The sequence below is a fragment of the Prionailurus viverrinus genome, chromosome D4 (assembly GCF_022837055.1).
Source record: "Prionailurus viverrinus isolate Anna chromosome D4, UM_Priviv_1.0, whole genome shotgun sequence".
NCBI classification, from domain to species: domain Eukaryota; kingdom Metazoa; phylum Chordata; class Mammalia; order Carnivora; family Felidae; genus Prionailurus; species Prionailurus viverrinus.
In genome coordinates this window covers 84,170,543-84,196,537 of record NC_062573.1, presented here as the reverse complement: position 1 = coordinate 84,196,537, position 25,995 = coordinate 84,170,543, and the positions used below count along the sequence as shown (strand labels likewise).

General features: G+C 53.6%; 1 protein-coding gene across 3 annotated transcripts in view; it reads left to right on the top strand.

Moving 5' to 3' along the window:
* Positions 1 to 25,995, top strand: part of SYK (spleen associated tyrosine kinase) — an 82,605-nt gene that overhangs the window by 11,023 nt on the left and 45,587 nt on the right. For 2 of the 3 annotated variants that reach the window (XM_047828971.1, XM_047828969.1), the window contains exons 2-3: positions 22,325 to 22,787; positions 24,828 to 24,988. In XM_047828971.1, coding sequence (XP_047684927.1) covers positions 22,371 to 22,787; positions 24,828 to 24,988 — 578 coding nt within the window. In that variant the 5' untranslated portion in view covers positions 22,325 to 22,370. Of the gene's footprint in view, positions 1 to 13,597; positions 13,603 to 16,733; positions 16,740 to 22,324; positions 22,788 to 24,827; positions 24,989 to 25,995 lie in introns of those variants that run through there. The other variant, XM_047828970.1, reaches the window with a different exon arrangement.

Genomic DNA, 25,995 nt, shown 5'->3' with positions numbered 1-25,995 from the left:
AACACGTTCATGCATGGACGGATGTAGGCGACGGATGTAATTTACTACATACACACACAAGTCTGCCTCTACAAGTGTGTGTGTGTGTGTGTGTGTGTGTGTGTGCGCGCGCGTGCACGTGAAAATATGCTGAGTGTTCTGGAAGCAAAGGCCCCAAACTGTGAGCAGCAGCTGACCTGGGGAGGGCAGTAACATTGGTTTGGAAACAGTGAGATGCACCTTTTGCCTCTGCAGACAGGAGGTTTTGGCATCTATGGCGATCATAATAAAATGAGCAGGTGTGCTTGGGAGAGAGAGCAGTGATAGGACGAGCCTGGAGGAGAGCTCACTCAGAGCAGAACTTCTGCAGGACTGTCTGGACGCCCGTGTCCAAACGAAGAGGGGGACCTGCAGAGGTTGGCCGGATCCCCGCCCTGTGCCGCCGGCCGTGACCCAGGCTCGGCTCACCCGCAGGTGCCCACACGGATTGGTTGGGACGCCGTCTGGCGGGTGACTGTGCCTCTGGACGTTCATGAAAGCTCCCGCCCCTTCCCAGGCAAGTGCAGCAGCCGAGGTTGAGAACCAGTTCGTGGCACTTCATGGCCCACAGGCACGTTGTCAAAGCCTAGTGCACCTGCCATCAAATTAGAGTTTATTGGCGCACCGCGTGTAACGGCAGACCTGTGTGCCTTTGATGGCAGAGACTCTGGGCGCGTTAGAATGGTGTGCCCCTGCGTGTACACGCGTGTGAGAAAGGGAGGGAGGCAGAGGGCCGGAGAGCTCACCCGCTGTCACACCGCGGACACCCCCTCCATTCCGAACTTGCGCCACGAGGTCCGCGCGTCTGGAGTTGGGGGAAAAGGGGTGTGAGCCAGAAAGCCCGTGTGCTCCCTGCACGACTGTCTGGCCTGTAGGAGGTACACACACACGAAGTGATTCTCAGAGAAGGAACGGACGCCCCAGACTGATAGAAAAGCTGGCACTCTCCACGCGAGGGCCTTGCACGGCTTCCATTAAAACAGAGAGAGAGCGGGGGAGGGTCAGAAAGAGAGACACACACAGAGAATCCAAAGCAGGCTCCAGGCTCCGAGCTGTCCACACAGAGCCCGACGCGGGGCTCGAGCTCACGAACTGTGAGATCGTGACCTGAGCCGAAGTCGGACGCTCAACCGACTGAGCCCCCCCAGGCCCCCTGCACGGTTTCCGTTTTCAAGATGACTGGTTAGCATGGTTCTAGAACCCTGTACTTAGTGGGGGTGGTTTTTTCTCATGAGAGCTGGGGCCATGGTTTCTGGGCGTCTGTGGCTTGGCTGTGAGGCCTTGCTGGCTGCAGCCAGACGGTGACGTGGGGGCTGCTCTGGCTGTGGGCCATCTGGGGACAGTCTGCGTCTGTGCCCTTCCGGGTGCTGATTCCGTCCATCTATGCTCACACGTGGGGCACCGTGCTATACTCACCTGGCGGGCCCCCAGGACTCCTCCCGTGCGCCCATGTTTATACTTTCTAATCCAACTTTTAGGACCACGGCGTTGACCCGTAAATGCCCAGTTCCCAGAAGCGCTCCTAGAGCCCCTCTCTGGGAGCAGCGTGGTTGGCAGAAGCGTACCAGGCACGTGGGTCTGGATTCCATCGTTCATGGAAACTTCTTAGGCTCCCGTGAGCTCATCTCCAAAACGAGGCTGAAGTTGCCGTCTCCCGGGGCTCGCGGGGCTCAGAGATGCACCGAGCCAGCACCAGCAGCCTGGCTTGCAGAGAGGAGGCTGCCTGAAACAGGGTGGTGGCTCGGGCCAGGGAAATCATGGAGCCCTCTGTTCGCCTGGGTTGTGGGAAAGGGGTTCTTTCAGGGGCAAAATGATTTTGGAAGACGGTGGGAGGGTCGCAGAAACAAGAGGGGCTCTTACCCAACGGTGGCACTTGACTCCGAAGCAATCCAACGATCCCCTGGTGTCGCGCTTGGGAAGCCTGCTGGGTTTTACCAAGAAACACCCAGGGGGTGTGCTTGTTCTCCGGTGCCGTCGTCGGACAAGGACACCCCCTCCGCACGGGGTCACGGCATCACGCCTACCCCGAAGCGCTAAAACACTCATGGTACCATTTTGGCCCCTGTCATGCTCTTTTCAAGTGTCTGCCTGGAGCCACATCGTGGACATGGTTGCGTGCACGGTGTTTCCAGCATGGACCCTCTCTTCGTGTATGCCGGGCGGGCTCTGACTGTCCCTTACATCTCGACACGTCACATGGGATTTGGGTACAGTCCCTTTTTGATGTTTGGTGTACGTGCTGGGAGTAAAATGTGTCCTGAGTAAGAAGGAACTGGGAGCCCACTTCCCGGAGGTGAATTGTTAAGATGATTCCCGACAGTCCTGTCACTTGCGTCCTGCTCCACCGCTGACACGTGACCCAGGGGAGGACAGAAGGCCTTCCTGCAGCTTCCCTGCCTCGGAGCTAGAGCCGTGCGTTCCCTACACCGCCACCAGCCACGTGTGGCCACGTGCTTCAAGTACCGAGAGGGAAATAAAATGTGAAAATCGGTCCTCAGCCAGACGTTAAGGTCAGTAGCCACACGTGGCTTGTCACTCCGAGTGGGGGGCAGAGTCGAACAGCCCTTCCCTCATGGAAGCGAGGTCTAGAACTCCGAGCTGTTCCTTCCTGGAGTCAGGGGAACACAAGCTTCTACCCCCGCTGCCAGGGCCGCTGCCGTGGGGAGGGGACTGGAACCCTTGCCGCTTTGCCACCTGTGAGCGCGGTGCCTCCCATTTCCTTAAATGGCTCTGACCCTGCGAGGTGACAGCGACCCCAAGACGCCCGCATCCTTCGGATGAGACCCCCGAGTCTTGTCCATAGGATCTGGCCTGGCCCTTTCCTCTGCAATAGTGACATCACCTGCTCAACACAATAGCGTTCACCAAAACACTCATGACACGCGTGCATATAGCACACGCATCGCGCGTGTGCACGTAAGCATACGCACATACGCACGCACCACACGGGCATACACACATGCACACGCCACCCGCACAAGTGCATGCACGCACGCACACACACACACACACACACACACACACACACACAAAACCCTGGAGAAGGTTACTGACTGACGTGTCCTTGGGTTAAGCACTCTTGGTTCGGTATGGGTTCTGGAATAAACTAGTTTCTTATTCAAGAGGATTTTCAGGTAACGGAGAGAACCTTTGTACTTGTTCATTTCCCTGCAGTTAAAAAAAAAAAAAATCCAACATCATTGTCTCAAAATATTTGGAATGCGAGGTTGTGTCCATTTACAAAGAGACGTGTTCCTCCTAAGGCAGGAGGCAGAAAAGGCCGTGTGGATGTTCCGCACGTTGTGGTCTTTGCGATGCCAGGAGCCGAGGTCTTAATTTCCGGGAGCGTGCGCAGTGGGCTCGGCGAGACCAGCTGAGAGGCGGGCATCCTGGGGCGGCGGCTGCGGACCCGGGGACTGCTCAGGTGACCGTGCTGCCCGGTGGGACGGCCCCAGCGGGGCGCCCGCCCCGCCTCCCCCTCCGTCTGGGCAGTTTGTCCATTTCTGGGGTTCCTGTGCTGCTGAACTTGGCCAGAGATAAGGCAGCCTGCGAGCAGCATTTCGGAAGGGTTTGGGAATTCTAGAACTTCCTTTCATGATTCAGCCTGTGGTCAGGAAGCCTAGCAACACACGCTTCCTAAATTTAGCTCGCCGGCCTGGCCACACGCATGCGCACCCAGCCAGGGACGGCCAAGGGCAAGGTGCCTCACCTGAATCGCTGTGTTCACGGGGCCGATGTGGGTGAGATGCTCCTGGCCGCACGCCTTTTCCCGGACGCCGCCTACACATCACCTTGTTAGATTTCGGAGCAAAGTGGATTCTTTCCTCTACCTCCCCAGCCGTGTTACTGCTCTCTCCCATGGCCGGTTCTGTCTGCGTCAGCATGGGGCTCCAGAACCTTCCGTCCAGAGCAGCGATGCCCCTCCACCCCTGCCTGGCCACGCAGGGCACCGGGAAGAGCTTTCAAACAGTCCGGATGTCTGGGCCCCAGCCTTGGAGCTTCTGAGTCATCTGGGGCTAGAACTCCATCACCAGGCACTATTAAAAAAAAAAAAAAAAAATGAACCACTCAGGGTATTCTAAGCTGTAGTCAGGGTGGAGAATCTCGGTTCTGGTCTAGAACTTTCTTTGTTGTGCTAATCCAGCTTGTTCAGGAAGGCAGACCGCGTAGCCTCAGTGCATGAGGACACCCAGGCAGGTCAGGGCTGGTGTCAGGGGGTGGGGGGAGCAGGGCATCTGCACCGCTCGGAAACGCCCGGAGAGATCGCAAAGCAGGTGTCGAGAAGGTGGTGTAGACAGCCCTGCTTGGGCCTTCTGATTCTCGGGGGAGGCGTGCAAAGCTCCCTGCCCACAGCGCGCCAGCCCCCGGCCCGGCTGGCCCGCGTGTCCCTCGGGGTGGGCTCCCATCCTTGGGCCTGGAAGGCGGCCGGGGAGACGGCTGAGATCATCCACCCCTCCTCACTGATAGGCTCCCGGGTGAGAGAGTCCAGGCAGAAGGCCCCCTCGTTTCTGGAAATTTACTTTCGTTAAAGCTCTGAACATGCGTCCCACCCCTTCGGCCAGCATCTCCGCTCCAGGAAGGCTGAGCTTGCGTCTTTGGGGTCTCTGTTGTCCTTCTTCTGCTCTCGTGCTGCATTCCCTCGCGTTTGGTTGATTTGCCTTTTCACCGTCCTCGAGCGACTCCACTCTGTCCATCGCTGTCTTCACAGCTGAGGGCCTGCTCTCTTTCCCGCTTCCCCTGCCTCTGCCGGCTTATCTCTGGCGGCTGTCCCTGCCTCCCCGTCTCCTCCACTAGCTTTCGTGTCTCCGGTTCAAGCCACTGCTTTAACTGCGGGATTATTCCATGAAGTCCTTTGATTCCACAGCCATGCGTGCGGCCATGATGTCGTCAGCCCCTTGGGACGTTCTGGGGAATGTTCTTTATACGCCTGCCCCCCGTCTCTCCTCTTGCTGGTCACCTTTATTGTTTTAAAGTTTATGTATTGGTTTGAGAGAGAGAGATTGAGAGAGAGAGAGAGAGAGAGGAGGAATTGGCTTAATTCAGAATTGGCCATTCAGAATCTCTCCACCCTAAGAAATGGTGGACTCCCCCACTGCTGTGGGGGCCCCAGCTCTCCGGGCTTCGTCTGAGGTCTGTGGTGGGTCCCTTCCTTGACCACCTGCCCTGAGGGCCTTCATGCTCTGGGAATGAGCCTTCACTGCATTGGGCTCTGCTCCCCCCAAGTTGTCGTTTGGGGTTAGAGGGTGTCTGCTAATTCCGTGGCCTTTCTCTTCCTGTTCTTGTTTGGGGTTATTTCAGAGAGGAGGGGGTCATGACCTCTTCAATCTGTCAACGCACAAACTACCTGATGTTTTGATACTTATCTTACGGAGCAACTTAGAGTGTTTGGCATTTTCGTTAAGTTTCTTCAGGAACAGGTAAGAATACACAGACGAGCTATTCTTAATGACCAAAAAAATTCGTGTGGCACTATTGGCTCCTGCCAGCCTCTCCGATCTACATGGCCAAACAGGGCTGTTTGCTTGGCTGACTCTTTGATCCGGTCAGCACATTGATTTATTGGCCACTTGCCACCAGCCAGGAACAGTACTAGGTGCTGGGGCTGTAGCAGTAGCCAAGAGCCTTCCCTGCAGTCAGGTTGTTTCTGGTCAGACTGGAGGAAAGAACGGGAGGGGTGCCTGTGTGGCTCAGTTGGTGAAGGGTCCAACTTTGGCCCAGGTCATGATCTCACGGTTCGTGGGTTAGAGCCCCGCGTTGGGCTCTGTGCTGACAGCTCAGGGCCTGGAGCCTGCTTCAGATTCTGTGTCTCCCTCTCTCTTTCTACCCCTCCCCTGCTCACACTCTGTCTCTCTCTCCCTAAAAGTAAATAAACATTAAAAAGAAAGAAAGAAAGAAAGAAAAGGAGAAAGGAAAGGAAAGGAAAAGAAAGGGGAGGGGAGGGGAGGGGAGGGGAGAGGAGGGGAGGGGAGGGGAGGGGAGGGGAGGGGAGGGGAGGGGAGGGGAGGAAGAACAGGAGCCCCAGGTCTTGATCTGACATGACCTCATTTATTCTTCCTGACAGCCCTCTTTCGGGAAGGAAATTTACAAATACAGACAAGTCCCAACACATTCATAATTAACAAATGTTGCCATTTTTTGCCATTTTACCTATTTTTTTGCCCTTATTTCTCCTAAAAGAACATTCCAAATAAGGTGAAAGCTATGTCCTTTTTGTGGACGGTAATTTGCCCAAGACCAGAGGGCTGGTGAAGGAGCAGCAGGACTGACAAATCAAGCTCGGGTCCCCTTTGGGGCAAAGGCCGTTCATTCTCTTGTTTCCTCTGCTGCACTGATTTATGCACATGATGCTGATCTTTGCCATGTTACCTGGTGGCTCGTCTACAGCAAATATGAACATCTGTTCTAGCAGACCAGACAGACTTGTCGCAGGCCGTGGACTTCTTTTTGATACATGTATGTAAAACCTATGGTTTTGAAGATGCCAGGAAATTTTTTAGAGCCGACAAATACAGCAAGACGGAGTTATCAGGAGCTAAGACTAATTGAGGTATAAATTTTGCACATATTAGTATCTATCTACCGCCGTACTGATTTTTACAATAACCTATACTTTTCTGTCTCATTTGTGACCATGGATGCCCTTGTGAATATTCTGGAAGTCCCTCAACATGGATAAAGGATGAGGGGTGCCTGGGTGGCTCAGTCGGTTAAGCGTCGGACCCCTGATCTCAGCTCAGGTCTTGATCTCATGGTCATGAGTTCAAGCCTTGCGGTGGGTTCCTCTCTCGGTGGGAAGCCTACTTAAAAAAGAAAAGGAAAGGAAAGGAAAGGGAAAGGGAAAGGAAAGAAAAGAAAAGGAAAGAAAAGAAAAAATGGATAAAGGATGAATCTAAGACTTACATATAGCATCTTATAAAAGAACAAGACAGTGCATTGATTAGTTGATGGAAATGTGTGACCACAGACCCCCCGGAACCTAGTCTGTACTTCCCCTAGAAGCAGTGGTTCCTATTCACTAATTCAGTGTTCAGGGTCATTTTTTAGGACATTACCACACACCATGAGAATTGCTGTATTTTGTTTCTTTCTCATATAAATAGGGAAATATTTTTTTTTAATTTTTCTTAATATTTACTTCAGAGAGAGAGACAGACAGCACGAGTGGGGGAGGAGCAGAGAGAGGGAGACACAGAATCTGAAGCAGGCTCCAGGCTCTGACCTATCAGCACAGAGCCCAATGCAGGGCTTGAACTCACAAATCATGAGTTCATGACCTGAGCTCAAGTTGGATTCTTAACTGACTGAGCCACCCAGGTACCCCTAGGGTAATAATTTTTTAAAATCAAGTTGGATTTGACTATTTTTGTGGACGACATGATTTTGAAATAAATGAACTATTTTACAATATAGTGAAAAATTTATTTAAGTAAATAAAAAAAAAATGCACCCAGAACCTTCTCTATAACAGGCTCTTGTCCAGGGAGAAGATCTTGTCACCACTGTGTCCCCATTGAAAAAGAGGGATTCCTCCTACTCCAGTGCGCTCCTGACGTCTTATGTCACCTGAAGGACAAAAAAAAAAAAAAAAAAAAAAATCACACACCCATGGTTAATGGGGATTAGGCTTCAAGTAAATTACTGGAACATAGCAGGCAGGATAGAAAGTGTGGGGCTTGAGAAAAAAAAGAAGCCACACCACTGGAGAAAACACTTGTGCAGATCACAGCCTTATGGCCCTGGCTCAGGGAGAGCCTGAGGGTTAGTGTGCTGTTATGGAATGCTCCCCTTCTTTTTTAAAAAAAAAAATTAAATGTTTATTTATTTTTGAGAGAGAGAGAGAGAGAGAATAAGTGGGGAAGGGCAGAGAGAGGGGGAGACATGGAATCCAAAGCAAGCTCCAGGCTCTGAGCTGTCAGCACAGAGCCTGACACTGGGCTCAAAGCCATGAACCAAGAGACCACGACCTGAGCTGAAGTCAGATGCTCAACTGACTGAGCCCCCCAGGTACCCCAGGAGTACTCCCCTTCCTTCGTGCCTTGCCTCCAGTGGGGTGTGGTACAACTGTGGATGGCGGGCAGAGGAAAGAACTACAGGACATGCACTCTTCTGAGCAGGAGGGCTCAGAGGAAACCCAAAGGCAATGGGGGACACACAAACAGGGCACAGAAGAATGTGAAGTCTGGCACCTGCAGCTACAGAAATTCTAGGATGGTAATGTAAATCCTCACACTACGAGTCCATTCACTTCAGTTCATATTACCTGATTCAACACGTCTAGGTTTTCAACAACCAAAAAAACAGGTTGTCAAAAAAAAATCAAAACACTCCAGGTTTCAGCAAAAAATTACTAGGCATACTAAAAGGGAAGGGAACATGCAGTCACCACAACACAGATCCAGAAAACTCACAGAAAGAAAGAAACTAGAGACAGAGAGAAAATCTTGAAAAAAAGCCAGAGAGGGGTGGAGACCCTAAGCACAGAGGAACAGGGGGTGAGAGTTATTTATAGATTTCCTATCATAAACCGTGCAAACCAGAACTGCCCTTTCGAAATATTTTAAATGTTAAAAAAGAAAAAAAACACAAGTGCCAACCTAGAATTTTATATCCAGCTCAAGTATCCTTCAAATGCAAAAGAGAAATAAGGACTTTCTTGGACAAACAAAAGCTAAGAAAATTTGCCACTAGCTGATTGGCCTTACAAAAAAAAAAATGTAAAAGAAATTTTTCAGCCAGAAGGCAAAAGGTATAGATCTGAAAGTTGGATCTGCCCGAAGAATGGAAGAGCATCAGCAAAGGAAAAAATGAAGGTAAAATAAAATATTTTACTTTTCTTATTCTTCATTGATCTAAAAGGCAGGTGTTTATTTAAAGTAGTACAAGTAACTGTGTACGGAATGATTCTCACGTGTGAGTGAAATGAATGGTGGTATTGTCACAGATGTTCAGAGGGAAGAACAGGAATGCTGTTAGGAGGTAATTCTACTGTATGTGAAGTGGCATAGTGTCATTTGAAAGTTCGATTTAAAATTTAGGTTTTAAATGTATATTATAAACTCCCGGGCAACACTAAAAAGTTTTAAAAGATATGCTGGGAGCATCTACAATGGAATCATGTAAGATCCTTGATTAAAACTGGAGAAAGCAGAAAAAGAGGAGAGTAAAGAGCAAATTCTATGAATAAAAAAGCTACAAACATGTTAGATATCAATCCAATTAAATCAGTAATCGCTTTTAATGCAGATGGTCTAAGTACCCTAGTTAAAGTACAAAGTTTATAACAGTGGATCAAAAAACGTGACCCACCCGTTGCAAAAAAAAAACAAAAACAAACTTACCTTAAATGTAGAGACATATGTGGATTAATACTAAAGGAATGGAGAAAGATAGTCCATGCTAGCACCACTCGAAATAAAGATGGAATAGCTATATTAATTTTCAATAAAACAGGCTTCAGAAAATGGGACCATCAGGGATAAAGAGGAGTGTTACTTAACAATAAAGGAATCACTTATCCAAAGAGATAGAACAATTTTAAACATGTATGCACTTAACAAAGGACATCAAAATACACAAGGCAAACACTGATAGCACCGAAAAGAAAATAGGCAAATCCCTTGTTGTAGTTGGAGATCTCCATCACCTTCTGTCAGTAATTGATAGACTAAGTAGGTAGAGAATCAATAACGGTACACGTGACCTGAGCAGCACCTTGCACCCTGTTGATCTACTCAACATTCGTAAAATATTCAATCCAACAACAGAAAAATACTCATTCTTCTCAAACTCATATGGAACATTCATCAAGATAGAGAGCGTTCTTGGAAAACGTATGGTAACATAAGTTCTTATGTAATGTGTATGAATAAAAAATAATGTGTAATTTATGTGAATATAAAATAATATAAATTGTGTTTTCAGGATACAATGGAATTAACGTAGAAATCAGTAACAGACCTCTGTAAAATCCCCAAATATTTTTAAATTAAACAACAGACTTCTAAATACTTAGTGGGTCAAAGAAGAAGTGTAAAGGGAAATGTAAAAGTGTTCCCCACAGAATAAAAATTAAAATACCCCTTATCAAAATTTGTGGGGTGCAGCCAAAATAGTGCTTAGAAGGAAATTTATAGAGGTAAATGCATCTATTAGATAAAAGGAAGATGTAAAATCAATAACCTGTGCTTCTACCTTGGAAAACTGCAAAATAAAAGAGAAAATAAAGCCTAAAGCAAGAAGAAGAAAGGAAATAATTAAAACAAGAGCAGAAATCCTTGAAATTGAAAACAGGAAAACAATAGAAAAGACACAGATTACCGGTATCAGAAATAAAAGAGACATCATCACTGCTAATTCTGTGCACATCAAAGAGACAATAACCAAATACTGGGGAAAGTTCTGTCCTCACAAATGTGGCGGTGTATATGAAAGAGGCTAATTCTTGGAAGTTGCAAACTCTTTCCAAGTTAAGTCAATAATTAATAGCCTCCTCCCTACCTGAAAAACAAAAAGCACCATGCTCCTGTGGTTTCATTGACGAAATATATCATACATTTAAGGAGGAAATTATATCAGTTTTCAACAATTTTCTCTTTCAGAAAGTGGAAGCAGAGGGATGGAGATAACAGTAGGACTTGATGTTTAGGTTAACATAGATACAGATGGATATATAGAGAGAAATACTTCAGATGTGTGTACATATACAGGTTAGGTATACTTATATGTATCCTTTCTCTGTCATCTGAGAGGGTCTAGAGACAGTGACGTCCTAGTAGCAGTGAGCACACTTTGTGCCCAGATCTTGGTTTCGAATACCACTCTCAATCCCAAGGAAGAGAGAAATGATGACCTAGGAGTGGAGTAGGCAACATACTAGAGACACCTGTGGTATCTTTAATGCCAGAAATAAGGAAATGTCCCCCAACAAAGCAAAAAACCACAATGATAGAGCCATTTGAAAAGGACAAAGGTGCCAGCTGGAAGGGTACTCAGTGGCCATGCCAGAACAGTGTGAGCAACAGAATAAAGTAGTTTTGGATACACAACTAAATAAATACAAGGGGGGTGGGGGGAATAGACAAGTCTACCCTGCAGAAGAAGTCCAAACAACTTATGAAGATACTCTGCCCTCAAGGAGGTGGAACGTACCTCCCCTCTCCCGAAGTGTGGGCTGCACAGAGTTTCTTCCTTCCAAAAGGAGTGGGATGGAAGGGATGGGGTGGGGGAACAATTTTACAGTGGAGAAACCCAACAGGCACCCCTCTTCCAGATGGTAAAGATTAACATTAACGGTGACAGGTGATGTTGAGAGCATGTACCCTCCATCTGATGGGTCAGATGGCACTTTCCCCTGTGGGGTCTCTCTCCCCAAAACACCCAACTGCGATCTAACCATGGGAGAAACATCAGACAACTCAGGTGAGGAACGTTCTACAAACTACCTGAGCAGTATTCCTTGAAACTGTCCAGGTCACTTAAAACAAGGAAGGTCTGAGAACATGTCACAGTCCACAGATGCCTGAGCAGGCATCAGGACTAAATACAGAGTGGTGTCTTGGGTGGGGTCCTGGCACATAAAAAAGAAGGCATTAGGTAAAAACGAAGGAAACCCAAAGAAGGGAATGAAGTATGAGCTTTAGTTAACAATAATGTGTCACTGTTGGTTCACTAGTGAGAGATGTACCGTAGGCATATGAGATGTTAGCAGGAGAAAGGTGGGGTATATGGACACTCTGTACTATCTTTGCGATTTTTCTGTAAATCTAAACACATCCTAAAATTTAAAGTTTATTTAAAAAGTGGAAGAAGGGGCGCCTGGGTGGCTAAGGCAAATTAAGCATCCAGCTCTTGGTTTTGGCTCGGGTCATGATCGCGGGGTTTCGTGGGTTTGGGCCCTGAATTGGGCTCTGCGCTGGCAGCACGGAGCCTGCTTTGGGATTCTCTCTCTCTCTCTCTGCCTCTGTCTGCCCCTCCCCGCTCGTGCTGTCTGTCTCTAAGAAATGAACTTAAAACAATTTTTTTTAATTTAAAAAACAAAAGAGACGTATAGATACCATCTCTGCCCTCAGGGAGGCAGGCATTCATCCAGTACTCATGCTCGGATATGAAGTCAGGACTGTGGTCAGCGCTGTGAAAGAAAGGCATGGGGTTTACCTTGAGGGGGATTGGCTGGTCTGGGAGCATCTGAGGGTTCTGCACTGAGAGAGCCCAGTGGGAGCGATGGGGGGGCCAGCTGGTCGGTCCTGAGATGAGAGGGTGGATGGCGGTGGACCAACAGCAGAGAAGTGGAGGGCTCAGGTTTTGTTGGAAAGGTGGGCGTGTTTGGAAGGGTGGCCGGTGAAATGGGAAGACTGACTGATGTGTTGCTGGAGAAGAGAGGGTACTGCCCGGACTTCGATGTTTGTCTCGTGCAGCTATGTGGATGGCGTTGCTGGGCTGGAGTTCTCAGACCTGAGCTTGTGGAATCACAGACTCGCTGGGCCCCAGCCCCCACAGCTGTGATTCGGCAAGTCCCAGTGGGGCCTTGACTTTTCCATTTGTATCTCTTTTTTGTGTTTTCCAAAATTTTTTTTTTTTTAATTTTTATCGTAGTTCGTTAACAGGGAGTGCAATATTGGTTTCAGGAGTAGAATTCAGGGATTCATCACTTGTATACAACATCAGTGCTCATCACAAGTGCCCTCCTTAGTCCCCATCCCCCATCCAGCCCATCCCCCACCCACCTCCCTCCGTCAACCCTCAGTTTGGTCTCTGTCTTTCAGAGGGCCTCCAAGGGCTGCAGCTAAGGAAGGGCTGGCCTCCAGCCTGGCTCTACCGTGACTACCTGTGTGTCCTTTGGGAGGGCATTGACCTCCGGAGCCCGATGCCAGGTCTGTGAACTTGGGCACCACTACCTTTCGTGATGCGGGCAGGTCAGCCGACGCCCCGCGAGCGAGTGCTTGCGAGCCTCCCCTTGCTATCCTGCCATCTGGGTCACTGTCCCTCTCACGGCACGCATGGTGCACACCCAGGCTCTTTGCGGCTCAATCGGGTCGATCCTCTGTGGCATGCCGATGCTTCTTGCGCAGAGCTGTCCCTCCTGTAGGTCTGGGGCGCAGTCGGCTTCGGTTAATTTTGCAGACACATCCCTGTGAGTCTCCTGGCCGCACCTAAGTAAACCGTCCACCGACTCCTTCCGGCTCCAGGTGTCGGGACAGGGTGTCTCTCCATGGTGGGTGTTCCGGGAGACAGCACAGCCTTGAGTGTGAAATCCAAAGTCGTGCTCACGACACAGAGGCGTGAGTGCGCAGCAGATGCGTGTCGCAACCCGAGACAGGTGGAAAGTTATGTCTCCCGCCGGTGCGCGATGGCCGTCTGCCAGGAGACCTGGGACAGGGCCCAAGGAGAGCTGGCGCCCGCACCCTGACCCTGCACACTGGCCCTACTGACCTGGAGACTGTATCTGCTCAGCCTTGCCAGCCCCCTGCCGGTAATTGCATCCTGCTAAGATTCCTCTAGCGTTTCTCTCCTACGTGGTCCGGCCTCGTAGGGGAATTAGACACTTAAAATAGCTTAGGGTTGGGGGGCGCCTGGATGGCTCAGCTGGTGAAGCATCCAACTTCGGCTCAGGTCATGATCTCGTGGCTCGTGAGTTCAAGGCCTGCATTGGGCTCTGTGCTGATGGCTCGCAGCCTGGAGCCTGCTTCGGATTCTGAGTCTCCCTCCCTCTCTCTGCCCCTCCTCTGCTCGTTCTCAGTATCTTTCTCTCTTTCAAAAATAAGTAAACATTTAAAAAAGAAAAGAAAACAGTGATAGTGATTTTGGGTATACTGAGAAGCACTTGCCGTAGATGTCTTAGCCCACGTTAGCGGGTCCCGGTGGGTTGAAATCACATGGTCCGGGTTCTCCGGCAGCTGCAGGGTCCCTGCAGTTTGTGTGAATGAGGTTCGGGGACAGGAACATAAGAAAGAGTGTCCAGAGGCTGAAAGCCTCAGCCAGGCCCTTGCGGACGGGACAGGAGAAGCCACGTGTCTGTGGGGTGACCAGGGTCTCCCTGCGCATCACCTGGGGCGGGACCACAGAAAACCGTGGCTGTTTTCCGGCCGGTCCTGCTTCCCTGTGTGGTCTGCCCTGCGGAGAGGCCGGGGACAGCTGCCAGCCACATCCAGGGTGCCTTTGGGCCACGGTGGCTGGGCCGGGACATCCCAGGACCTGCTGGCTGCAACCCCACCCTCTCCCTCCTCAGGAGAGCAGGGCGGGACATGACCCGGTGACACCTTGGATGTCATCCTGTGTTGATGGATTCTTGGCTAAGCGCCAGCTCACCTGTGAACAAGCAAGCGTCCTCATGCAGGAGCCCCGCCCGTGAGGTGCACGTCTGCGTGTGCCCGGAGCCCCTGAGGACAGGCCGCAGGGGTAGCCCTTGCTCCCCGGGGAAGATGGAGCGGGTTTTCTGGGCCCGGCATCGGCAGGCTCGGCACAGGGTTCTGACTGTCCTCTGCGGCTCCTTTCTCTTTCTCCCTCTCAAAATAAATAAATACACCTTCAGTGATTTCTGTTTTGATGTTAAATCGTTTGAGGTGGGCTGGTCACTTAGTTGCAACCACGAATGTCGAGAGTTAACCTGTATGTTGACATGAGGGCCTAATAGCTGCGATTTGTGCGGCCGCGTCAGCGGAGAAGCATCGGGATGGCCCAGAGCGAGGTTCTCTCGTGGGGCCCGAGAAGCCGGGTGCTGGGTGAGCCACGTCGTCCTCTCCCTGATGGGCCGTTAGTGGCTTCCAGCTCTAGACGCGTGGCCAGAGAACTCTGGTTTGAAGGTCTGGATGATATTTTCCAGTGTTGACCCTTCTCCTTGCCTGTAGACATTAGCAAAAAGTCACTCTGTCCAGACAGCCTTAGACTTATGTTTTATTTCTGAAACGTGTGCCTCTATTCTAAGAAATGTGCTTTCCTGCAAACCCAGATCGGGGAATGATTGGCAGAGATCGATCTGTGTGGTTCTGTCTCAGACGAGCAGTGGTGTGGCCGGACGGCAGGCCCCGGGGAGGCTGGGGACAGCACCATGGGGCGGTCTCGCCGAGGGCAGGCTGGTGGGCACAGGGCTGACTCCGGCCGGGAGCCACAGCGTCTGTGTCCACGCATCGCCTTCCACGTGGCCAGATCCTGCATGCAGAAGGCACCACCCATGGCTCCCTGCAGACCCGCCAAGGGTGGTCATCTGTGGGGACTTCGGGGGCGGCCCCGCTGTGCCCGCCCCAGCCTGGCCGTCTCTTGTGACTAATCGGCCAGCCCCTGCCCAGCCCCCAGGAAGCCCTGTTGTCCCTGAAGGCTGGACTCTTTCCTCTTATGCAAATTCACCGAACTGTGAGGTTGTTCCTTTTACTCAAGCCCCACACTTAATTCTCTCAGCTTGAAGCCACAGAGGAAATTCCCAGGCAAATCTCTATCACGGCTGCTTTGCATCGAGGCGGCCGTGTGCCTCTGAGTGTGATACGCCAGGGTCTTTTGTTACTTTTCTGCCATCTTTCTGATTTTGTTCCCCTCTGTGGCGGGGCTATAGCAGAAATTGTCCGCAAATGTCTCCCCAGAGCGCCATTGATCTCTGCCGCTGTCGCCTCCGTTCATGTGATATGGGGAGGCTCTGGGGCCCAGTGATGCGAAACCCACCCCCTCAGCATGCTAAGTGCTGTTGGAGATGTTCTCTGCAGGAAGTGGAAGGAGACGCACCCTGTGGTCGAACGAAGGTTCAGCACCTGTAGGAGCCACGGCTCAGTGGGTCTTAAGAAAAGCAGACGTCCTGAAGCACTTGTCCGGGCTTCTGACACCCAGGACAGATGGGGCTTAAGAAAAACAAAGGTACAGAGACACAGGCCACCTCTTCTGTTCCTACGCCAAGGTTCAAAGCACTGAAATGAACATGGGTTTAGGGAACAAGAATAACAAGTTTAAGAACATAGACTTTTTTTTTGAGAGAGAGAGAGAGAGAGGGAGAGAGAATGAGCAGGGGAGGGATGGAAAGAGAAGGACAGAGGGTCCAAAGCGGGCTCTGCACTGCCAGCACAGAGCCCGATACAGAGCTCGAACTCGCGAGCCATGAGATCATGACCTGAGCCAAAGTTGGACACTCAACCACCTGAGCCACCCAGGCGCCCCTGAGAACATAGTCTTATCCCAAGGCAACAGTGTGCATCTCTGGCCACAAGGATGGGCCTTTGCAGTGGAGGTGAGGAGTGAGAGATCCCGTAGTCAGTCCTCATTATTCACAGATTCCACGTTGATGATTCGTCTCCTCGCTGGAACCCAGTTGCAGCCCCCAGCCTACGCTCTCCGTGTCTGTGTGGTCATTTGTGGGCACGCGCAGGGCGGTGAAAGATGTGAGCGTCCTGACACCCCGTTCCCAGCTGAGGCTTGATAAGGCGACGCCTTGCCTCCTTGTCTGGCCTCACGCTCCACACGAGGGTGCTTCTGGTGGTCTCTGTAGGGCCATGTTTTTGCGTTTCTTTGCGCCTCTGGTTGGTGATTGTGCCGGGAACGGCCCAAGCTTAGCGCCGCGGTGCTGAGTCATGTGCCGAAGTGCCGGCAAGCTAGGTCCCTGGGCTCCTTTACGTCCACGGACTCCACTCTCTTCCGGCATGCCCTGCCCTGCCCTTTGCTCACGGTGATGGTGCTAGGGAACCACACAAGGGGAGATGTGAACATCGGACGTACGGGCGACGATGCTAATGGAACGGAAGGAACAGGTCACGTTTGTGAGCAGGCCAAAACCGCGAACACGGTGGTCTCCCGTCGGGGGACCCAGGGAACATTGCCGCCAGGGAACATTTGGAAACGCCTAGAGACGGTTGGGGTTGTCGCACTTGGGGAACTGGGGTGTACTACTGTCAGCGAGTGGAGGCCAGCCTGTCATGGACAGGACAGCCCCCGGAACAGAAGGGTCCAGCCCAAACGTTGGGAAACCCTGAGCTGCTGGGTGACAGATAGATGGGAGGAACCAACAGGAGGGTAAGGAGTAAAGGGCAGTGTTGGTGTGTGCGTCGAGGGTGGGGACACGTGAAGGGGACCGCTGTTGTTAGCCAGAAGCCCAACGTGAATACCGGCGTGCTAAGGCCGGCCGCATCACACCGGGATACCGAGGGCAGATCCAGGAGTGGCCCGAACCCCCGCATGTGTCGACCCCTGCGCTGGCAGCCTCCGAGCTGGCCACACTTTGAAGAGGGTCTTGGGGGAAGTGGAATCGCGTGGGCAAAGTGACCAGGAGGGCGGACGCCCTGGAAGTAACGTCAAGGGCGTGAGGACGGTGAACCGGGAGCGGAGCCGCGAGCGAGCACTGGACGGGCATCTGGGGGAGCAGGACCAGAAGTATTCTGGGTGTCCTGCGGGCAGACGGGGGGTCCGGGCTGCAGGAGGAGAGGCAGGGGGTCCGCTGCGAGACCCTGTTCTAGCAGACCCGTCCAGAGAGCAAAGCGGCAGCTGCACGTGGGGAGTCTGTGTTGTGCACAGTGTGCGTTCCCCGCGGAAACTCCACAAACAGGAGAGACCAGCACGTTTCTGTTTAACAGGCATTTTGGGAGCCCCCAGGAAGGCACAGTGTGACCTTGGAGCTCCCGTGTGAGGGCAGGAAGAGCTGGTTGGTGGTGCATGCGATGAAGGAGACAAACCCTTCATGGGATAAAGATGAATGGGGGCGTGTCATCAGCACAGACCTCTCGGAGGAGGTGACGTGGGCCGAGAAGACCAGCCAGGGGGACGTGCAGCAGCCGGGGACAGGAAAGGCCCCGGCACATCAGGACAGGGCTGCGTGGCCCGACGTGGCGAGCACGGGTGCAAGGGGGCAAGATGAGGAGAGGCTCGGGCCAAACCAGGGAAGAGTTTGGGATGTGATGGGGGACAGGGAGATGGCTTGCCGACATCAGAGCAGACCAGGAGCAGGGCAGGTGGGGGGAGACCCATCGATGTGCGTGGGAGGCGGTGGCTGCCACCAGGGTGGTCTGGGGAAATGGTGAGAAGTCGTGGCTTTGGGATGTATGGAAAGGAAAGCTGATGGGAGCTCCCTGGAGACCCGGCCCCGCCTCGTGCACGGAGCTCACTGCTTCCTTACGGGACGGACGCACCCGAGAGCGAGCACGCCATCTTCTGGATCAGTGTAGGTCAGTGCGCCATGACAGGGAGGGGTCTGGGCACTCTAGGGTCTCATCCTCAGCAGCTGCTTAGGGTCGGCGTCATTTCCCCAGGAGGACAGGATGCTCCCCAAGTCCCCTCGGGGGCACGTGAAGGTTGGTCGCCTGTCGGACACTCGGGAGGACACGTCAGGTGAGCAGTTCAGGTCAGGAGCTTGGGGGACACAGGTGGCCATGCCGACGGCGGGGGGTGGGGAGGAGGCCGTGCAGGGAGAGATGCGGTTGGAGACCCAGCCCCGGCCCTGGGTTGCAGATTAATAAGCAGATAAGGAGCCACGGCATCAGGGGTCAGCGAAGAATATAGAGACCGACCCCCTGAAGTCGAGGCACTGGGCCCGGTCCAGTGCTGCCTGAAGCTCAAGCCAGAGAGGGCCGGGGGGGGGGGGGTGACCTTGGGTTTGGCCACGTGGTGACGTTAGCAAGGGCGTGGGAGTACAGGCCAGGCCGAGGACGTCGGCGGGAGAGCAGAGGACGGCGTGGGGGTTTGGACCGAGGAGAGAGGGGCACAGCCACCCACCGACCTCCCAGCCACTCCTGGCGCGTACATGTTACCCGTGTGTGTGCCCATGAGCTTTCGAAGACAAAACGAGATCGCTCTGCACTCACTGTCTTGAAATCTGCTCATATTAATCAACCAGTATTTCTGGCCACCTGCCATGTGCCCGGAACAGTTCCAGACACCCAGATGGGGCCGTGAACACCGGTCTCCACCTCGGTCCCAAAGCCAGCACACTGGTGTGGGGACGAAACAGGGATCACCCTCAGCGGGAAGTCATGGTGTGTTGACTGAGCCTCGCCTGTGCAGATGAGCCATGGCGGGGTGGGGTAGGGAGGGATGAGATTGTCTCCTGTGCAGATGAGCCATGGGTGGGAGGGAGAGGGATTGTCATCTATGCAGATGAGCCATGGGGGGGGAGGGATTGTCACCTGTGCAGATGAGCCATGGGGGGGGAGGGATTGTCACCTGTACAGATGAGCCACGGGGGGGGAGGGATTGTCACCTGTGCAGATGAGCCATTGTGGGGGGGGGAGGGATTGTCACCTGTGCAGATGAGCCATGGGGTGGGGGAGGGATTGTCCCCTGTGCAGATGAACCATAGGGGGCAGGAATTAATCAGCAAAGGGGGAGGTGCTGCCGCAGGCATCACAAAATAGGATTTCGTGTCATGAAACATTATTCTATTATGAAATGCATGTTGAACCCGTGTCACAAATTGGCCCCAGAGGAGCAAGTGATGCTGTTGTGTTTTGAGAAGCTGGCCACACAACACCCTGAAGCCTCACCTCCCTGGAAGGTACCTGCGTAGGTGCTCAGGCCGAGGTCAGGGGGGCTTAGGGGGTCCGGTGTGGGCCACCCAAAGGCCCTCTTTGTTTCTCAGTTTTGAGCTTTTGAATAAAGTGGTTTTGCACGTGTAGAGAAAGAACTGGGAACATTGAACTAGCAACCATTAGGTAGCGTTTCTTTTTTTTTTTTCTTTTTTTTAATGTTTATTTATTTTTGAGACAGAGAGAGACAGAGCATGAATGGGGGAGGGGCAGAGAGAGAGACACACACAGAATCGGAAGCAGGCTCCAGGCTCTGAGCCATCAGCCCAGAGCCCGACGCGGGGCTCGAACTCACGGACCGCGAGATCGTGACCTGAGCTGAAGTCGGACGCTTAACCGACTGAGCCACCCAGGCGCCCCATTAGGTAGCGTTTCTAGGCACTGTTGAGAAAACTATCCTGATGGGCGTTAAACACAGTTTGAGCTACAGACTTTCCCTGGGGTCAGAAGAAAAGGCAGATTTAGCCTGGAAGCAGGTGCTGGGTGGTGGGGAAGGGGGGCTGTGTCGATGGGCACACGGAAGAAGGTGCACGGCGGGAAGTCACCGCGGGTACCTGGTTCGGCGGTGGGAGCAGCCCGGACGAGGGCCGAGTGAAGACGCACAACCTTTGGGGTTTGCCAAGTGAGCCAGAGCTGGTGTCCGAAAAGCAGGGCCGAGAACAGCCGTGTGGCCGTGAGCTCATGGGGACAATGGCTGGAGCCAGGCAGCCTGTGTTGTGCAGAGGAGGCTGGAGATCAGGAGAAGGCCCTGGGTGGGTGGTGGGGGCACAGGAACAGGGCATCACAGACACTGTTCGTTCCGCAAATTAAATAGTCCGAGAATGTGCCCTAAGCTGACCTTGCATGAGCCATCTCTGCTGTCAGAACCCCGCACCACCACCACCGGCCAAATGTGTCGACCCTGAGGTCCCCAGGAAGGGTCCCCTATGGCAAATCACACCCCCAGAAAAAGGCTGCTCCGCCCAGGGGGCGGGGGATGGGGACTGCTAACGCTGAGCACAGCCAGGCCTCCAGGCCACCCCCTCTGCCCCTGAAAGCTGCAAGGAGCCACCTGCTGGGAGATGAATGTGTAGGACCCTCACCTGGGGGAGAGGCCAGCAGGTGCCTTGCCCCGTCCTGTCTTGTTCTGATTCCTTCCAAGGGCCCTACAGGCCAGAGAGCCAGCACCCATGTCCAAAGCAACAAATGACGAATTTTGAAAATGGTTGTTATGTTGTTGGGATTTAGGTAAATTACAAAGTGTTTGTTCACATTTAAAGTATGGTGCTTGAGGGGCGCCTGGGGGCTCAGTCGGTTGAGCGTCCGACTCCGGCTCAGGTCATGATCTCACGATTTGTGAGTTCGAGCCCCGCGTCGGGCTCTGTGCGGACAGCTCGGAGCCCAGAGCCTGCTTCGGATTCTGTGTCTCCCTCTCTCTCTGTCCCTCCCCAACTTGTGCTCTCTCTCTCTCTCTCTCTCTCTCTCTCTGTCAAAAATAAATAAACTTTAAAAAAAATAGGAAAAGAAATAATTGCTTCCAAAAGACATCTTCCCCGAGGTGTTTTTTGTTCATGGCATCCTTAGACCACGTGCAACTCTAGGCTGTATGTAACAAAGCAAACTGTCGACGAAGAAAAACTGATCGTTAACAGTCCAGTGCTGACGAGGAAGCCAGACGACTATTTAATCCTTAAATTATAATAAAACTGATGTCTTTTGCGGGGCTCACTCGGGAGATTGGGCAGCATCGCCTGGAGAAAATCGTTCCCTCCGTCAGGCATGTATTCTCTTTTTTTTTTTTTTTAAGTTTATTTATTTTGTGGGGAGGGGCAGCGAGAGTGAGAGAGAGGATCCCAAGCAGGCTCTGCGCTGTCAGCACGGAGCCTGACGAGGGGCTTGAACCTGCAAACCGTGAGGTCACGACCCGAGCCGATACCAAGAGTCGGGCTCTGCCCAACCGCCTGAGCCCCCCAGGCACCCCGGGCAGCAGTCACTCTGATGCTTTAGATGCTTTAGATACTTCTCCTAGATACTTTGCCTAGATACTTCTCCATGCGTGACAGGCCCTTTTGGTTAAAATACACACTGCTTTGGGTATCTGGGGATTGGCAACGCGTAGACCCTTCTCTTCTCCAGCATCCACTCCATTCCTGAAGTGCGTGTGTCTGTTCAGTGCCGCCTTGGTGACGGATGTCCTTGTCAAATGTGGAACCCGCACTGTTTCTTTAGTATCCTGGATTCTTTAGTGCCTGGATGTGGTCTGGAGAAGGACAGGGAGGGGACAGCGTGGCGTCCGAGGCCAGGGGCCCTGACAGGTTGTCTGTCTTCAGGCCCCAGGGCAGCGGCTGGCCCTCCCCCTGCCCAGGCCGAAGGCCCGTGAGCCGAGGTGCGTGCGGCCTTGGTGCTACGTGTGTGAATGTGGCTGCTCCTTGAGCCGAATGGTGTCCGTCTACCAGACGAGACGCAGTAGACCCAGCGCCCAGGTCTGCGTTGCACCGCGTGACCGTCATGACTGTCCCCGTCTGGAGAGGGTGCCGGGCCGGGCACCTGCGGGCCATTGGGCCAGCGCCTGAGCCGTCTTGCAACGAGACTTCCCGTTGTAGCGTGTCCTTAGACTTCTCTGTCCCGACCGGAAGAGGAAGTTAGTGGGGTCACCTTTGTCCCGTGCTGTGTTTTGGGGCTCGGCGCCGAGAGGGCGCCTTTGGAAGGAGGACCCCCAGGCCCCTGGAGGGAAGAGCTCTCGGCCCCATCGGGAGGGCCTGGCCCGGGCTCCAGAGGGTCCGTGGTTCCGCGACCGTCCTTGCCGCTCGCGTCCTGACCGATGTCCCGTCTTCTCTTGCCAGGAGGACCCCCGCGTGCGCCCGCGGCCCGTGGCGGGGAGGCGCCGGCATGGCGGGAGGCGTGGCGGCCGACAACGCCAACCACCTGCCCTTCTTCTTTGGCAACATCACCCGGGAGGAGGCGGAGGACTACCTGGTGCAGGGGGGCATGAGCGACGGGCTGTACCTGCTGCGCCAGAGCCGCAATTACCTGGGCGGCTTCGCGCTGTCCGTGGCGCACGGGAGGAAGGCGCACCACTACACCATCGAGCGCGAGCTCAACGGCACGTACGCCATCGCGGGCGGCAGGGCTCACGGCAGCCCCGCCGAGCTGTGCCACTACCACTCCCAGGAGTGCGACGGCCTCGTCTGCCTCCTCAAGAAGCCCTTCCACCGGCCGCCCGGCGTGCAGCCCAAGACCGGCCCGTTCGAGGACCTGAAGGAGAGCCTCATCCGGGAGTACGTGAGGCAGACCTGGAACCTGCAGGTGAGCGCCCGTGCCCGGCCGCTGGGGGACAGCGCCCCTCCTCGGGGGGCACCCCGCCTGCCGGTGATGTCGGTCGCCGGTCACCGGCTCCCTCGGGGCCCCTCCAGACGGTCGCCGTGTGCGCGGACCTGACGGGGTCGTTCTGCGCACACGGATGGGCTCACGGAGCACACGGGGGCTCCGTCGCAGAATGTTCCGGACGAGCAGAGCCGGAGCTCCAGCAGCCCGGGCTTGGCCCCTGACGCCGGCTCCCATGCCCCGCAATTTACGTCCCCGGTGCCCTGGGGACGGGCACGTAATCCGCCAGTGATGTGCCCCTGCCCATCTTTGTCAGCCTCTAGGCGGGTGACCCTGAGCTCGTTGGTGTGGCCGCAGGGAAGGGTGCATGTGTTCAATTCACATATATCGACAGATTGTCATCCGGAAAGGCCCCAGGGGCTGGGACCGCCGGGTCCCAGCCTCACTGTCAACAGCACCCGATGTCAGGAGCCACCGGGCTGGTTGACGGTCTCCTGCTCGGCCCGTGCGTTCGGCCCTTTCTCCCTTGTTCCCCGGATGTGCGCGTCCTGCATTGGGGGTGCCATCCCCTGCACACGGACGTGTGCGGCACAGCCTTTCTGAGGGTCGTGTGCAGTGACTGCTTTCTGCCCTTGAATACAACCTGTGCCGAAGTCACCTTGCACGCAGGGAGCAGTACTCTGTGGGCGGTCGTTGTCATGAGCGTGGAGTGGACGTGCCCCAGGCCATCTGACTTACTTTTTTTTTTTTTGCAAAGTCAGATGCAGCAGATCTGTGGACTGGTCATTCAGGCACAGTAACATGAACCTTGTCAGACGTACATTTCTAGGGTTTTGACCAACACCCCGCACCGTGTGGGTCCCACCCCAATCAGGGTCTGCTGCCCCCTCCCCCGGCCGGCCCCCAGCAGCCCCCCACCAGCCATCTGTCCCACAGTGTAGCCTTTTCCAGAATATCACCTGTGAGGGGACTCACGCAGCCGGTACCCTTCCGGGCCGCCTTCTTCCTGCGCCCAGACCTCGACTGGCGGTGTTTGGGACGCCGCTGTGGGATGCACCCTCTCACGCAGAGCTGCTGCTTCTCAGGCCATCTGTGCAGTCTGACCCACTTTGCATCTCAGCTCCCGCCTATCTTCCCACCTCCCTTCCACCCCCTAGTTTGGGTTCATTATATATTTTTTTATTTTTTTAATGTTTATTTATTTTTGAGAGAGAGAGTGTGAGCAGGGGAGGGGCAAAGAGAGAGAGAGAGGGAGACACAGAATCGGAAGTAGGCTCTAGGCTCCGAGCTATCAGCACAGAGCCCCACTCGGGGCTTGAACTCACAGACTGCGAGATCCTGACCTGAGCCCAAGGCAGACGCTTAACCGACTGAGCCACCCAGGCGCCCCTGGGTTCATTATACTGTTATTTTTACTTCTTCTGGTCTTCTTTCTAATTTCCAGTAATCCACGCTGGGGTCTTCGTTTATGGCTGCGGAGAAACCTCTCCCCGCCCACTGAGCACGGTGGGGAAGGGAACCCACCCAGCCGTCGGCCCCCTCCCGTTTTTGTTTTCCACTGTTGTCATGGTCCCACGCCCTGTGGGTCCTCCACGCCCTGTGGCCACATGTCCTGCAGGTACAGACAGAGAGTGAGAGCTCAGAGGAGACAGGAAAACCACGTCTCCCTTGTGGTTCGCATCCCAGGGCTTCTGAGGTGTCGGGCAGGGCCGGGCTGTGACGCAGAACCACAGGGTCAGTGCTGGGCTGCGATCCATGGAGGGCAGGAGGCCTGTCCTCTGCACCTCACGGATGATGCCGGACGGTTTCTGAAGCCCCATCCGGCTTTAAAAGGCCAGCCTCTAAAATCTGCGTTGTCACTTACATACTTGAAGGTATTTAAATCCTATACAAGGATCTTACTGGTTTTATGTGGTGAATGAACGAATGAGCACGTCAGAACTTAAGACGGATCGGAAATGATCTCTGACACTCTTACATGTTTTTGCTCAGTACCTCTCTGCCCCCTTTTCCTCGCGGCAGGGCCAGGCTCTGGAGCAGGCCATTATCAGCCAGAAACCACAGCTAGAGAAACTGATCGCCACCACGGCCCACGAGAAGATGCCCTGGTTCCACGGCAAAATCTCACGGGTCGAATCGGAGCAGATTGTCCTGATCGGATCCAAGACAAATGGAAAATTTTTGTAAGTACGGTCTTCTTCCCTGTCACCTCCTACCGACGGGCCCGCTTGGACTGTTGGGGTAACTTGGCTTCCCCCTTCCTGGAGCCCACACGGCCCCGGGGAGGGCTCGCACACCGTCACAGGGCACCACCCACGCGGCCCCGCCATGAAGACGTTCCCAGACAGAGATGCCGCTCGTGACCCAGCATTTGTCAGCCAGTCCGAGCCCAAAGTGAACACTCTTCTCGGGCACAGGGGTACGTGAGTTAGAGAAATGGTATCAGCCACAGAACTTACTTTATGTGCCAGGATAGGGCGCGTGACGATCGTGGGCGTCCATCTGAAATAAAAACACCGTGTTCGTTCACTCAGTGCCCCAAGGTCTCAGACTTGACGTCTCTCTTTCCTTGGAACTACATGGCGCCACTGAGGCAGAGAATCGAAGAGAATTTGTTGGGAGTTTGAACGGTTTCCTTGTTAACCTTAGCGACCGATGGGCCTCAGTACTCGGGATCCTGGAGACTCAGGCCACCTTGGGGCGGGGTCAGGGGTCAAGGACAGCACCGCGCTGTCTTGGGCAGGTGTCGGCCTTATTCCCAGAGGAGCTGTGGCCGGGGACGTGCCCACCTGTTTGTCACTGCTCAGGTGCTAAGCGGGTTCCTCAGGGGACAGTCATTCGGTCTCACCTTGGACCCTTACAGATGGCACTTGGCCCCGTGGTCAGGCACGTACACTCACTCACACCCAGCTGACTTTTAACTGTTCCTAGAACTAGGGGTGTTTTTGGTGAGTATACATCTATTAAGAATTTTTTATTCAGATTTTGCCATAATAGCTCTTATTTGAAAAACGATCTTAAACGCAAAACTCTTCTTTGGAAAATGATTCTGAAAACAAGAGCGGGTGCTGGAATGCTGATTTAGCAGCCTCCGTAGCAGCCTCCAGCAGAAATCGTGTGCGGGAGATATTTGTTCCTCGGGTGGCCCCTGTCAGCTCATTTCCCCCTGAGGTTTGGACTTTCACCGTCT